The sequence below is a fragment of the Canis lupus genome, chromosome 24 (assembly GCF_011100685.1).
Source record: "Canis lupus familiaris isolate Mischka breed German Shepherd chromosome 24, alternate assembly UU_Cfam_GSD_1.0, whole genome shotgun sequence".
In the NCBI taxonomy this organism is placed as follows: Eukaryota; Metazoa; Chordata; class Mammalia; order Carnivora; family Canidae; genus Canis; species Canis lupus.
Window position 1 is genome coordinate 969,336 of NC_049245.1, and position 15,516 is coordinate 984,851.

A 15,516-nucleotide genomic window follows, 5' to 3' on the forward strand; every position below is an offset into this window, starting at 1 on the left:
TTCTTTTAATGATGACACTTATACTAAATGCTTCAAAAATAGTGAGCTAAGAGTGACACAAAATACATTCTGAATACATGAAACTTCAAAAAAATAGGTGGTATATTATTAACCAAATTCAGTTTTTAATTCAGGGGTTCCATGAACTTAAAGGGAAAAAAATTACATCCTTATTTTCACTAATCTCTACCTGGAACTTAGCATATCCTACCATTATTGAAAAAGAAATATCAGCACTGAAATCACAGATACTTCACACCACACTGTGGTTATTACAGATCTCTCAACAGCTTGTTTGCATGGATCATCACTTTGAGATTATGGTATTTAAGTGACACACCACCAGGTCTTGTGATTTTTAAATACCTATAAAGAAATATTTATATTTGATATCACATATTGCTTCTTTTTGATATTCTTCTGACTATATTTCAAAATGATTGGTACCCTTCATAATTCTGTGTATTTTATCACATGCATTTATGTAAAATGTTATCCTGAGAAGGGGTCCACAGACTTCAATGCTAAACTGCAGGATGATCCATAGCACAGAGGCCCACTCACCTTTTACTCGCCATCTGTGACCAGAGTAGAGATAACGACACACAACCAGATCAATGTTGTCGAAGGGGATATTGTCCAGCATGCCCGGCCTCTGGTATGTCTTGCTATTTTCCTCTTTGCTTAAAAAATACTTCTTGAGAGGAGGGGGCACATCCGGACACTTGAGTGAGAAGACCAATGTGATGACCCAGGGATCCACAACATAAAATCCTCTCTAGTCCCAATGTGGGCCACACTGGACCACCAACTCTAAGCAGATCACCAGTTACCTGTGAGCTGCATTTGGCTTATGGGGAGATGCATCAAGATGATAGAGGCACAGCTTTGTTTAAAATCTTGGCAGTTATTGGTACCATCTGTCGCCTCAAATGATAAAAGCTTTGGTGATGGGAAAAGGCTCAGAGGTGCATTGGGTGCTCCCATGCTTGATGAAATGGCGGTGTGGCATAATTTCTTATTTTCTTAATACCTTGATTGATGGTGTAATCCACATGACACAGGATTCACTTACTTAAAGTGTACAAAGGCTTTTAGTATATTTACTGAGTTGTTCAACTATCACCAAATCAATTTTAGAACACTTTCATCACCCCAAAAGAGACCTATACCCATTAGCATACCCCAATTTCCCACCCACCCACTCCCAATCTCTAGGCAACCAGTTATCTACTTTTGGTGTCTCTAGATTTGTCAATTCTGCACATTTCCTGGAAATGGAATCACACAGTATGTGGCCTTTTGTGATGAGCTCCTTTCACATAGCGTAATGTTTTCAAGATTTGCCTATGTGCTGGCATGAATCAGTATGGCATGTCTTTCTGTTGCTGAATAACATTCCATGCTATGGATAGTCTGCATTTTATTCATTCATTCACCAGCTGATGGGACATCTGGGTTCTTTCTACCATTTAACTAATGGATAATGCTCTTACGAACATTTGTGTACTGGATTTTGTGTGGACATGTTCTATTTCTTCTTTGGTTGATACCTAGGAGTAGGATTATTAGATCATATGGTAACTGTACGTTTAATATTTTGCGGAACTACCAAGTTGCTTTCCAAAGTGGCTGTACCACTCTACATTTCCCCCAGCAGGTATGAGGATCCCAATTTTTCTACATCCTTGTCAACATTTGTTATATCCTGTCTTTTTGATTCTAGCTGCTCCAGTGGCAGTGAAATGGCATCTCACTGTGGTTCTGATTTGCATTTCCCTGATGGCTAATGGTGTTGAGCATGTTTTCATGTACTTATTGGCCATTAATGGTCATTCAGGTCTTTGCCTATATTTTAATTGAGTTAGTTTCCTTTTTAGTGTTGACTCATAGTAGTTCTTTATATGTTCTGGAGATGAGTCCTTTATCATGCAAATATTTTTCCCATTCTCCCATTTGGTGTCTTTTCACTTTGAAGCACAAACATTTTTAATTTTGATAATATGCAATTTATTTTCTTTTGTTGCTTGTGCTTTTAGTGTTATATTTAAGAATCATTCACTAATCTAAGGCCATGACGATTTACACCTGTTTTCTACTAAGACTTCTCTAGTTTTAGTTCTTACATTTAGATCTTTTATCAACTTTGAGTTAATTTTTGTATATGACGTGAAGTAGGGGTCTGACCGTATCTCATGCGGATATCCAGTTATCCCATCACCATTTGTTAATATGGAGATCTGTATTAACCATTTGTTAATAAAGAGACTGTTCTTTCTCCCATGTAATTTTGTTGGTACTCAGTGGAAATGAACTGATCATAAATATGAGGGTTCTTTTTGGACTCTTCATTTTATGTGTATCCATTGTAGTTTTGTAGTAAATTTTGAAGTCAGGAAGTGAGTCCTTCTGTTTTGTTTCTCTTTCCAAGATTGTTTGAGCTATTTAGAATCCCTTGAATTTCTAAGTGAATTTTAAGATCAGCGTGAAAATCTCTGCAAAGAAATTGGCAGAGGTTTTTATAGGGATTGCACTGAATTGTAGATCCCTTTTGGGAGCATTGACATCTGTCTTAAACCATGTTAAGTCTTCTGATCCATAAATATAGGATGGCTTTTCATTTATTTAGGTCTAAATAGTTTTTTTCAACATTGCTTTGTAGTTCCTAGAGTACAACAGACCCCTGAAACAATCAAGGTTTGAACTACACAGGCCCACCTATATGAGGATTTTGTGTGTGTGTTTGTGATAAATACAGTATAGGACTGTAAATGTATTTTCCTTATGATTTTCTTAATAACTTTTTTTCTCCAGCTTACTTTATTGTAAGAATTCAGCATATAATACAGGTAACATACAAAATATGTGCTAATGACTATTTATGTTATTGGTAAGACTTATAGTTGACAGTAGGCCATTAGCAGTAAAGCTTTGGGCAGTCAAAAGCTATATGCAAATTTTTGACTGCGGGGGTGGGGGGGTGGTGTGGGGGTGGGGGGAATCAAGATGTAGCACCCCTTGACCTTGCATTGTTCTAGCTAGGGTCAACTGTATACATTTTATACTTCTCTTGTTAAATTTATTCCCTAAGTATTTTTTTATTCTTTTTGATACTATTGTAAATAGAATTGCCTTCTTGACTTCATTTTCAGTTTGTGCATTGTTACTGTTTGAGAATACAATTGATTTTTGTATATTGATGTTGTATCCTGCAATTGCTAAACAAATTTATTAGTTCTTAGAGTTTTTAAATATTTTCCTTAGGATTTTCTTTTTTTTTTTTTTTTTTTGTTAAATATTTTATTTATTTATTCCTGACAGACACAGAGAGAGAGAGAGAGAGGCAGAGACACAGGCAGAGGGAGAAGCAGGCTCCATGCAAGGAGCCTGACGTGGAACTCAATCCCGTGTCTCTAGGATCACACCCCGGGCTGAAGGTGGCACTAAACCGCTGGGCCACCAGGGCTGCCCCCCTTAGGATTTTCCATGTACAGACAAGATAATGTCATTAATGAATACAGATAATTTCATTTCTTTCTTTTTTTTTTTTCTAATCTGGATGTCTTTCATTTCATTTCCAAGCTTAACTGTTCTAGTGAGAATCTCCAGAACACTTGAATAGCAGTGGCAAGAGGGGATATCTTTGTCTTACTTCTGATCTTAGGGGAAAGGCTTCCAGTCTTTCACCCATAAGTATAATATCAGCTATGGGTTTTTTGTAGATGTAACATATTTTCTTTTATAAAACAATGAGCCAATAAAGGACTATCATTTTTTTTTTCCTTGCTTCTGAAATAAAGCCTGCATGAGAGCCAAAATTTAGTAGAATATTTGCTCTGCCATAGTGCCATAGTGCTGTTTGTTGAAAAACATTTGCTTATCAGGCATTTATTTTCCATGCTTAGATTAATATATTGCTGAATAGCCACAGACACTTAATTTTTATGTCTGCATTTTAGAATTGTTGTGGCTTATAAATTTACCTTTATAAATATAAATAATTTCCTAATATCGAAATGATTATAATTAAAACCAAGGTTAAAAATAATATTGATGTATTTATTAGTCAAGTACTAATAATGAAGAGAACACTCGTCTTAATATTTCCTTTCCCTTCTAGATTCTGACTGTGGTTTTGAAAACCATTACCTTGGAAACAGTTGCTGTGAAACACTACCCTTTGAATCTAAGAAGGGGCCACTCATGTGCCCCCACCAATGGCTTCCTTGAGGTGACGTTATCTGTGTAGACCAGCACCATCTAATAGAAATTTTGCTAATGATCAAATGTTCTCTCTTCGTACTGTCCAATCTGGTGGACATTAGACCATTGTGCACTTGACATGTGGCTAGTGAGACTAAGGAAATGAATTTTAAACTTTAATTTTAATGAGTTTAAGTTTAAATGATCATAAGTGAATAGTGCCCATCATATTGAACAGTGTCATCCCCCCATTCTCACATGCTTCCAACAGCAATTTCCATCCAAGGGGCCTGGAACTTTTTTCACCAACAACAATTAGTAGTCAATCATTTTTCTTCACTATCTCAATGTCCTTAGCACCTGGAATCATGCATTCTGATAGGTGGCTTTTCAACAAGTGCTTGTGTTGGAATCAGACAGTTCTTTTCAATATTTTAAGAAAAAAGCTGCCTCCCACACTTGAAAAAGATCTTTGACTGACGTATGTCTGGGGCAGCACATTTCCCTGGGGCCCCCTTTTGCATCCGGACTACTCTTTGTTTCTTTCTTTACAACATTCACCAGTAGTAACAGCTGTATTTGTTGAAGAGCTGCTATGTTATGAGAAAGGAGAACAGTCCCTGTATGTAAATTTCCTAATTTCCATAACAACCCTATAAATTAGATATCGTATCTCCAATCTGGGGGGAGAAAATCAGAGATTTAAGTAACTTAGCCAAACTCTAGCAACTGGTAATTGGCAAAATCAGGGCTTTCATGTACTGTATATTCTCATTCTCTCATCCTACGTGAGCTGGAGATTCTTAGTTTCGCCACTGACTAGCTGCCTGGCCTTGGGACGTCATTTATTCTCCCTGACCTTCAGTTTCCAAACCTGGAAAATGAGGAATTAACAACGGATGCCTCCAGGGCAGATGGGGAGTTAGCCTGAGGCTTTATGAGAGCCCTCCAGGTGCACAGGGGTGCAGGGCTTGCCTCCAGGGCTGTCTTCAATTCCTTCCCTATTCCTACTGGCCTGTGAACTTATTTTTTCCTTGCTTTTTTTTTTTTATTGTTATTATTGGTAAAAATGCTCAGCTGAACAGAATCTCATCCAGCAGATATTTAGTGAGTCTCTGCTGTGATCAGGAACCATGCTGACTGTTGAACACAATCATCAGCTGAATTCAAATTCTAGAAACCTGAGTATATCCTTTTCTAGCTAACATCTGTTGAGAGTTCACTACAGTTCAGCCCTTCTAAATGCTTTACATATATAACTCACACAATCCTCATAGTAACACTTTGTTAGCAGTGACTGTTAGGATTCCCCACCACACAGTTGAGGAAACTGAGGCACAGAGAGGCTGAGCTACTTGCCAGATGTGACACAACTTATAAATGATGGAGCTGGAACTCTGATCCAGTCAAGCTGGCTGCAAAGCCCCCACTCCTAACCGTAAGGCTCTAAGGCCCCCCCATCCTTGTGTTTGCAGGTTAATAGGAGGAAGTCATCCTGGAACCAGGGCAGAAAGGAGCACTTTCAAGAGGTCCTCAAACAACTCCTTGAGTGTGGGACCCAGGAAATTTAACAAAAATCCCCTACCCCTGGACAAGCAGAGTAGGACTAACTCCATTTTGGGCTACACCCGCCACCTCCCCTATGACCCCCACACGACCTGCTTATTGCTTAAGGCGCTGCCCCCCCTAGTCAGGCCGCTGGGCACACCCTCATCGGAAATCGGCTCATAACAATGTAACCCTGCTCTGTGCCCGCCAAAACTGCGCGCGGATTCTGACCAAAGTAATAGGCCAGGTCAAGTGGATCCTATAGGGTAAGGTGTAATTCTATCGGCCACCTGCGTGTGGACCGACATGACTGTGCAACTTTCTGCGTATCCCATGGGCCACTGGCCCCTATAAAGCTGCTACGCCTCTTAGTCTCGGGGTCCAAGTCCCTGCTCCGCTGTGTCGGGTGCACTTGGACCCAAGCCCAAGCTTGTAAATAAACCCTCGTGTGACTGCATCGGTGTCGGCTCCTCGGTGGTTTCTCGGATTCGCAATCTTGGGCACAACATTGAGCACTGCCTGCAAACAAAACATGCTGTAGGCTGGATGGGGATACAAAGATGTGTAAGAGTTATTCTCCACCCCCGGAAACTAGATTGTAAGTCTAACAAAGAGCATGATTAAAAAGAACATGCTTACTTGTAAAGCAAGAAAGGTGTGGTAAGTGCTAAATTGCTGACAGTCCTATGAACTTCACAGAGAAATCAGTTCTTATTCAGAAACATTTGTGATGGAGAGCGTGTCACCTGTGCCTTAAAAGAAGGATGCGATTTCAGTAGATGGAGAAGAGGCAAAGAAGAGAACTTTCCCAGTAGACCAAAAGACAGGAGTCATGGGATGCAGGTGAGACACAGGGAGGCTTTTCTCTGACAGTCAGCAGGGGCTCCTCTTGCTGGGACCTGCAGCATCTGTGGGAATAAGTGACTTAGACAAAGGGGGGGGGTTGTAAAGAGGCAAAGGCCATGGGCAGAACTGTGAGGACTGGCCACCCTCATGGGGCAAGAGGAGCAGAGGGGCCACCCCCCTGGCAGGTAGAGGAGAGGAGGAGCAGGAGGTCCGGTGTCTCAGAAGTTGTGGGAGGAAGAGAGCGGAAATAGCCAGGGATCAAGAGTGCAAACAACATAGAGACACCAAGAAAAGATAAAAGCAGAAAATAAGTTTTTGGCTTCAGTATCTAGGAGATGATGGGTTGTTCTTCAAGGGGGCTGTTCCAAGGAAACAGCAAAATGGGCCTGGACTGGTGAGTACTCAGTGAAGGTGGGAGGGCCAGGGGCTAGCCATGGAGAGGGAGCTGCTAGCATCATCCCCATGGAAACAGAGGCAGTGGCCCACCCTTTAAGCAGGAGGTGCAGAGAGGAAGGGTGGTAGTTGAAAATATGCAAAAAGGCATCAAAGTAATGGCTCAAGGAGACTCAAACAGGACACCCCACTAAAGATAGCCATGGCAAAAAGCGAACTAGCCTGGTGTGCAGCAAGCCTTTGAGGGCAGGCAGGCTTGAAAATCTTAGTAAAGTTTGAGCAAAGGGTGTAACTGGTTCTGTCCCCTCTCTTGTCTCAAGAATCCAGGCAATTGCTCACTTTCTGAGATTTTTCAGGGGCGACCTGTGGGATGATGGCAAATGCCCAAGGGCTCCGCCCCAATGTGAAGGCCCCACTCCTAGGGCCAAGGGCACCTGAGGCAACCGGGATCCAGCTCCAGCCTCCTTGGGCAGGCTGTGCATGTGAGTCAAGACCCCAGCTCAGCACAGGAAGCCAGTGGGGTATCAGACCGGCACCTGGAGACAACCTGTCTCTCCAAATCTGCTGGTCTTTTCTTCCTCTTCGGGGAGGTGCAGAGGCGTCCATTCCAGTGTGCTTTAGACATCAGTCTCTGCGCTGGGTTCCCTACCTAGCTTTCAGGAGGCCCTGCCATCCCCAGCTCTCAGGCTCTACCCTGGGGTGTAGGGGAGTGTAGGGAAGGACCGCTGTCCCTCCTCCCTTTCGCTCTCTGCTTTCTGAGTGTCCACACCCCACACCTTGGGTCACTATCCGCCAGTACAATGAGGTGGGGTGGGGGGGTGTGCCCGTGCTGTCTTTCGCTTGTGTAGACGCCACACTGGTCTGCCCTCTCACAAGTCTGGGCTCTGCTGGACCAAAGAGGCGGACGCCCAGCTAAGAATGGGTAGAAGCCTCGAGGGGCTTTCCGGGAACCCAGTTTCCAGCCCCCTGCGAGGTCCCGACCGACATTCCCCACACCCATCACTCTTTTCCGCCCAAATTTAGAGGTCTCCGACTTTTAGGTCTTTGTGTAGAGTTCAACAGCGCCGCCCTCTGGCGCCAGGTTGTGAGTGAGCACAGAGCAGAGGCACAGGGCTTAAAAAAAAAAAAAAAAAAAAAAAAGCTTGTCCATGTCGTGCTTTGGGCCCACGCCCCACATTCTTGCTGAGTGAATAAGCGGAAAAGGTCGCGAAAGTGACAGATCCCCTCTCCTCCCCGTGCCCCCCCCCCCCCGGTCGGGCCGCAGAGCCGCCTGCCGCAGCGCGGGGGCAGCGGGACGCACCTGGCACCGCTCGGTCTCTCCGGCCCGCGCAGCCTCCGCGGAGGCGAGGAGGGTGGGCTCGACCCCCGCCGGCCCCCCGGAGGACCCGGTCTGGGCTGCGTGACGGCCCGTCCCGAGGGGAGCCGCGCACAAGCACAAACACACTAACGCGCCCGCTCGGGCACTCGCTGCCGCGGCTCCCGCGGGGCCACAAGAGCCCGCGCCCGGCCGGGTCCTGCGACTCCCACGGGGCAGGAGGCGAGGCGGGCGGCCCGCGCTCCGGGACCCGAGGTTCGCCGGTTCTTCCCGCCCCTCCTCGCGCCGGCTGCAGCCTGTGTCCCGGGGCCCCGAGGGTCCGGTTCCCTCCCCGCGGCTGCTTCCTCAGGGAAGTCCACGCCCTCGGCGGCTCCTCCCGAAATCCTCGTCCGCGCCGGCGCCGCCCCCGAGCCCAGCGGGTCCCGGGCACCCCCCCCCCCCCCCCGCCCTCCTCTCCCGCCTGCCCGGACAGCGGCGGTGACGGTACCTTTGTAAGACCGGGAAGGGGGCCTGAGGTTGGGTCGGACCGCGGCCCGGGGGCCCCAGAGAAGGGCGGGCGCCGTCTCCGGGGCGCAGGCGGCCAGCGGGGGACCCCAGCGCCCGGCCCGGCTTACTCACCCGCGAGGCGATCCCGGGCGCGAGGGCGGGCACAAGGCGCCGGAGAACCCAGTAATCCGAGAACGCGGCCCAGCCCTTCCCACCGGGCACTTCCTTCCCTTCCCCGGACGTCCCGCCGGGAGGGCGCGCACGTATAAAGCCGGTCCCGGGCCGCCGGCTGTCAGAGGCCGCCTCGCCGGGGCTGCGCGCGGCGGCGGGACGCGTGTGCGCCGGGACCCCCGCGAGAGGCAGTCGCCAGCCGCGCCCCGCGCCCCGCGCCCCGCGCCCCTCCGCCCAGGCCCGGCTCTCGCCCCGCGCGGCGCCTGCGCCCCCCGCGCCTGCTCGCCGCGCGCCCCGCCAGCATGCTGCGCGTCCTGCTCCTCGGCGTGCTGGCGCCCGCTGGCCTGGGGCTCCCCACGCCCGCGCAGCCCCAGCCACGCAGCAGCCAGTGCGTGGAGCACGACTGCTTCCAGCTCTTCCGAGGCCCCGCGACCTTTCTCGCCGCCAGCCAGACCTGCGAGGGGCTGGGGGGCCACCTGATGACCGTGCGCTCCTCCGTGGCGGCGGATGTCATTTCCCTGCTACTGAGCGGCGACGGCGGCGACGGCCCCCGCCTCTGGATCGGCCTGCAGCTCCGGCGCGGCTGCAGCGACCCGGGGCAAGGCGGGCCCTTGCGCGGCTTCCAGTGGGTCACCGGCGACAACCGCACCAGCTACAGCAGGTGGGCGCGGCCCCACGTCGGCCCGGCGGGCCCGCCGTGCGCTCCCCTGTGCGTCGCGGTCTCGGACGCCGCGGCCCCGGCGCCCGGCGAGCCCGCCTGGGAGGAGCAGCGGTGCGCGGCGGAGGCCGACGGTTTCCTCTGCGAGTTCCACTTCGCGGCCTCCTGCAGGCCCCTGCTCGTGGACGCCCGCGCCGCGGCGGCCGCCGGCGTGTCGGTCACCTACAGCACCCCGTTCGGGGCCCGGGGCGCGGACTTCCAGGCGCTGCCGGCGGGCAGCTCCGCCGCCGTCGCGCCCTTCGGGGTGCAGCTGGCGTGCGCGGCGCCGCGGGGGGAGGCCGAGGCGCGCTGGGGCCGGGAGGCGCCGGGCGCCTGGGACTGCAGCGTGGAGAACGGCGGCTGCCAGCGCGCGTGCAGCGCAAGTGCCGGGGCGCCGCGCTGCCTCTGCCCGGCTGACACCTACCTGCAGGCCGACGGGCGCTCCTGCGCTACGTTTGCGGAGCACTCGTGCCATAAACTGTGCGAGCATTTCTGCATTCCCAACGCCAGCGTGCCGGGCTCCTACTTGTGCATGTGCGAGACGGGGTACCAGCTGGCTGCCGACCAGCACCGGTGTGAGGACGTGGACGACTGTATCCAGGTGCCCAGTCTGTGCCCGCAGCTCTGCGTCAACACGCGGGGCGCCTTCGAATGCCATTGCTACCCCGGCTACGAGCTGGTGGACAACGAGTGCGTGGAGCCCGTGGACCCGTGCTTCGGGAGCAAGTGTGAGTACCAGTGCCAGCCCGTGAGCCAGACCGACTATCGCTGCATCTGCGCCGAGGGCTTCGCACCTGTCCCGCACGACCCTCACAGGTGCCAGATGTTCTGCAACCAGACCGCGTGCCCAGCGGACTGCGACCCCAACAGCCCAACTTCCTGCCAGTGCCCCGAAGGCTACATCCTGGATGACGGCTTCATGTGCACGGACATCGACGAGTGCGAAAACGGAGAGTGCCCCGAGGCCTGCCGCAACCTCCCGGGCACCTACGAGTGCATCTGCGGGCCTGACTCGCCCTTAGCAGGCCAGGTGGCCACGGACTGTGGCCGCATCATCAGTGACCCTGATGGTGACAGCGACAGCGGCTCTGGGGAGCCCCCAGTCACCCCGACTCCAGGCGTCACCCCCAGCCCCTCACCGGTAGGGCCCGTGCATTCTGGAGTGCTCATTGGCATCTCCATCGCCAGCCTGTCTCTGGTGGTGGCGCTTTTGGCACTCCTGTGCCACCTGCGGAAGAAGCAAGGCGCCCCCAGGGCCGAGCTGGAGTACAAGTGCGGTGCCCCAGCCAAGGAGGTGGTGCTGCAGCACGTGCGGACTGAGCAGATGCCTCAGAAACTCTAAGAGGCCTCTTCCCTGCCCCTGGCTGTAGCTGGGTCTTTCCCTCCCTCCTCTGCCTCTCCCCCTCCCCCAGCCTTGCTCCCTGGCCACCTACTCAGGAGCACTTTAGCTGGTATTGGAACTGGAGAAGATCCTGCCCCGCTTCTTTTGCTGATTCCACACTTGGCTGGGGAGTGGTGGTTGGAAGGAACAAGCTCCCCAGAAACTTCCAGGACATCATCATCAGACAGCTGGGCAGAGATGGCAATTTGTAACGAAGTCACAGACTACGGAGTGTACCATGCCCTCCCCCAGGGGCACATGACGGGTGAGCCTCCTTGGCTGGCAAGCTTTGGGTCAGACTTATGATCCTGTGAACTAGTGAGTGTGATCAAGGTGTGGATAATGACCAAGGTATTTATTTTTTAAGTATTTAGGATGGCTGCTTTTCCCTTTGGTTTTTTGCTTTGTTTCCCCTACTGTATGACTCCAGTCCCCACTTTGTATCCCTCCCTCCCTCCCTCCCTCCTTTCCTCACTTCCCCCTTCCCTATCTGTATATTTATCTATTTCCACTCTTTGGGGGACAGTTAAGCCCCCTATGGTGGTTTTCCCAGCACTCTCTCGCATTGCTGAAGCCCAGACCCCTTCTTTATTCCTCCCATTTCTCCCCTTGCTGGGTCTCAGCCAGCCTGCCTGGAGTTTCCCTCCCTGGCCACAGCCCTTCTGCTCTTCCACGTGTGCCTCTGCAAAACTCCTGTGTGAAACAGAATCCAAAACACTACAATCAGGCTGGTTGGGAATTTATGTGCTCTTGAACCAGATTTGCTAGTTTATTCCTGAAATTTCAGGCTTTCAGGGTAATATCACTTTAATAAGAGTTAAGATGTGAGAGGCATTCATTGAACTAATGTTGCATTATAGAAATTCAACCCAAGGAGTTTTTTTATTTTTATTTTTTAAACAATGAGTCTGGGTTTTATTGTCGTTTTCATTTGAACTGAAAGATCCGTATTGTTGTTAAGTTTCTTATGTGTCTTTTTCCCATTATTATAATTGATGTTATTACTGGCTATCTTGGACAATGTTGAAAATGTTCTCATGATTGCTCTAGATTAAGACAGGGATGAAGCACCTCCCAGGAAATGGTTTAAGAAAGTTCTGAGCTGCACAATTCATGCCAGTTACCATTTTGAGTCTTATTCTTCTTATAATGTGTGCTCCGAAACAAAGCCAGTTCTGCTGGGTTTGGGGGGATTTGGGAACTTGGGGATGGAGCCTGGCACATGCTCAATTCAGGCTTCACCTTGATCAAGCCCTTGAGAATTTCTCCCACTTCTGAGTGACCTTCTAACCCTGGCCTCTTAGAACACGGTTCCTGGACAAGCAGTGGGAGCTGCCCCTGGCAGCTGGTTAAAATGCAGAAAGTTGGGCTGCATGAAAATCTGTATTTCAACAAGATCTGCAGGGGTCTGCCCAGTCTAGCTTGAGAAGAACTGTTTTGGACAGCTTCCAACTTTCTGGAATACATTACATATGGATCAGTAATAAGCAGAAGGCCAAGTCAGGCCTGTATTCTCAAGAAACTGAGGAATTTTTGATGTATATAGCTTTGCTCTCTGATAGAGGTACACCTTGAGGGGTTGTTGGCTCAAAGGGTTGTTGGCTCAACGAAGCTAGGAAGGGATCATGCTTCACTGTATGGGGAAGATGTATCATACAGGTGTATCTTTTATAAAACAAAGGTTTTCCTCTATTTTGTAAACTCAGCACATTTGTACATAGTTATTTATTTATTGGAGACAAACTAGAACACAGGCAAAACTCTTGCTTATGACGTCACATGTAGGAAATAAACAAATAACAGAGTGCTCTTGGGCTTTTGTCTGTTTACTACGCACTTTCCCCAACCCCCTCATTTATGTCATTAAACAGGGCTCACAAACGATGCAAATGCCAGGAGACACCTTGAAAGGCTGCTCCACACCCCATGGCTAGCTATATCTGCTCACGGCACCATCTCTCACTTTCAAAGATCTTTCCAGAGGAGATTATTTTCACTGTAGAAGGACTTCATGTTATGTCTGTATGCACAAATATTTATGTTTTCTTCTGTAACCATAACAACTTCATACATAGGACTTGTGTCTATGTGTTTTGAAACACACTATAGGATTATTTGTTGGGATGTGTTAAAGAAACAGTTCTTCTTGGGGGCATCTCTAGTCCCAGCTGTGTGTCCTTCCTGTGAATGGTTTGGCTTTATCTGCCCTCTGAGATATCTAAACACGGTAGTCACGAGGGGTCTCAGTCTGTGGCTCAAATTCAAACAATCATTTCCACATACCAAGGTCTCATGCAGTATTAAATCATTTTAATCTCTGTTGGAGATTAGAAATATCACCTTTATAAGACACACATTTCCTCAGCTCCTTTTCCTCAGATGGTGGCACTGGCCAAATTTTATATTCAGTGGTCTGAAAATCTTCACACAGCAGAAGTCAGAGGACAATTGAGTCTGATCAAATATTCGGATATTTTTATACATCCGGACAATGCTGAATTGCTCAGCTTGAATCTGCGTAGTTACTGTTGCAAAGATGCAATTGGAGATTTCCACATCCATCCTGGATGTGGCTGACAGCTTTGGGGTGTGTGGGAGCGTGGCTACTCTGCACAGCGCCCTCCCTGAGATAACAGATTGAGCAATGTTGCCTTTAGGAGTATGGCACGATGACAGACAGCCAAAGTCAGCAGTAGCTACATGTGAAGGAAAAACTTGATGTGTGCCGGCAAAGAAGGTACATGTGAGTTGTGCTAGGGGTCCAGAGGAGAGAGATTTGTCCTTACTACTGGACTTCATTTTTCAAAAGGGTCTGCTTCTTTTTTTTTTTTTTTTATTTTTTTTTATTTATTTATGATAGTCACAGAGAGAGAGAGAGAGAGAGAGAGAGAGGCAGAGACACAGGCAGAGGGAGAAGCAGGCTCCATGCACCGGGAGCCCGATGTGGGATTCGATCCTGGGTCTCCAGGATCGCGCCCTGGGCCAAAGGCAGGCGCCAAACCGCTGCGCCACCCAGGGATCCCCAAAAGGGTCTGCTTCTAAGTAGCTAGCAAACTGACTTACTACAGCTCACTGCTCTAGGAGGGAGATTTTCCCAAAACACACTTTTAGGATAGAGTCAAAAACCCTTTCTGGGGCATCTTGGAGCCCAGGGCACTGGGGGAGGGCCCCAGTCCCTCCCCTTCCTCCTCATTCCCTGTCCCATGGGAGATTAGTATCTCTGCTTATAGGGCTCATCAGAACTTGAAATTCTCAAAACAACTGGGAAACCACAGCCCCACTCTGAGAAAGATGCTGGGATCATATAAACAAATCAGTCAGCTATATGAACTGTCCTCCAGCATTTAGAATCAGAGTAAACCTTATGAAACAAGGGCTGTGGGTCAATTGTATAGTCTTGCTTTCTGTTCACATTATTGTATATCCAGGTCTGAGGAAGAATTCCAAATCTAAGTGGTGTTTGATCATATTTGCTGATGACATTCTGCAGCCTGCAGGGCCTGGGGAAGAAGGCCAAGGTCATACTTCTGGAGAAGTCAGAATTTGATTTTATGAGTTAAATGGTACCTGTCCCCTCCTCATATCTAGCCCCTTTTGTTGGACTAGTTCGTCAAATATCCTGTGCCTAGTTTGGTGATAGGCATGCTAACATAGCCCTACCTTGAGAAGTTTACACTCTGGTGGGGAAGACAGATATAAAACAAATAATTGCCCCCAAACTGTATTTAATACATGAGAGACACCCCTCTACTCAGAAACAGGGACAGCTGCCACCTGCGTCTGAGGGAAGGTGGTATGTGCCCCAAAGAGCAGGGGCTTTGAGAACTATCCATCAGGAAAATCTATGAATGTTTGCTCATCTTTCTCTTTCTCTGTTGGGAGAAAGAAGAACCTAAGCTCCTAGGGACTGAAGTGGTGTTTGATCACTGATTAGGGTGAGTGATCTATGGGCCTGGAAAGTTCTGTCCATTAGGACCCTGAGTGCCAGGAAGAGCAGATTAAGCCCAGGAGGTGGGCAGTGCATTTTATTTTAACTCTTTTTTTTTTTTAAGAAAAAAAAATCACAGTATAATTGGCATACATTAAAATTCACCTTTTTGGGTGACCAAGTCTGTAAGTCCTGAAGAGTGCACACATTCCTGGAACTACCACCATCATCAACGTATAGAACATCCTCGTCTCACCAGAAAGGCCACCCAGGCCACCGCACTTCCCTGCCATTGGAGTTGTCTGTACACCCCACATGAGGCCTCTTTCCTGCCTGACCCTGCTAGCCCTCCCCGCTCAGATTCTCTCCACACCAAGGATCCTGTGTTTTCATGTTTGAATCGTAAAGATGAGCTTTCCTAAGCTTTGACCAGACTAACCGACTCTCTTAACCTTCGGCAGAAGGTTTTGGGGAAGCCTGGCTCCTGTGTCTCTCAGGGCTCTGCTCATTTGCCCCATGTTCTGGACTCGAGCAGCCACAATTCCCGG

At 48.9% G+C, this 15,516-nt stretch overlaps 1 protein-coding gene and 1 long non-coding RNA gene across 8 annotated transcripts in view; one reads left to right on the forward strand and one right to left on the reverse strand.

Annotated features, from left to right (window-relative positions):
- Window positions 1-9,113, reverse strand: part of LOC111092132 — a 49,370-nt gene extending 40,257 nt beyond the window's left edge. For 5 of the 7 annotated variants that reach the window (XR_005377447.1, XR_005377450.1, XR_005377449.1 and 2 more), the window contains exon 1: window positions 8,793-8,925. This is a non-coding gene — a long non-coding RNA (uncharacterized LOC111092132). Of the gene's footprint in view, window positions 1-8,792 lie in introns of all 7 variants that reach the window. The other 2 variants (XR_005377446.1, XR_005377445.1) reach the window with 2 other exon arrangements.
- A 108-nt stretch (window positions 9,114-9,221) lies between these two features.
- Window positions 9,222-11,098, forward strand: THBD (thrombomodulin). The gene is given in 1 exon segment (NM_001006953.2): window positions 9,222-11,098. A coding segment is annotated over 1 exon segment (1,737 nt). The 5' UTR covers window positions 9,222-9,264; the 3' UTR covers window positions 11,002-11,098.
- The last annotated feature ends 4,418 nt before the right edge of the window (window positions 11,099-15,516 follow it).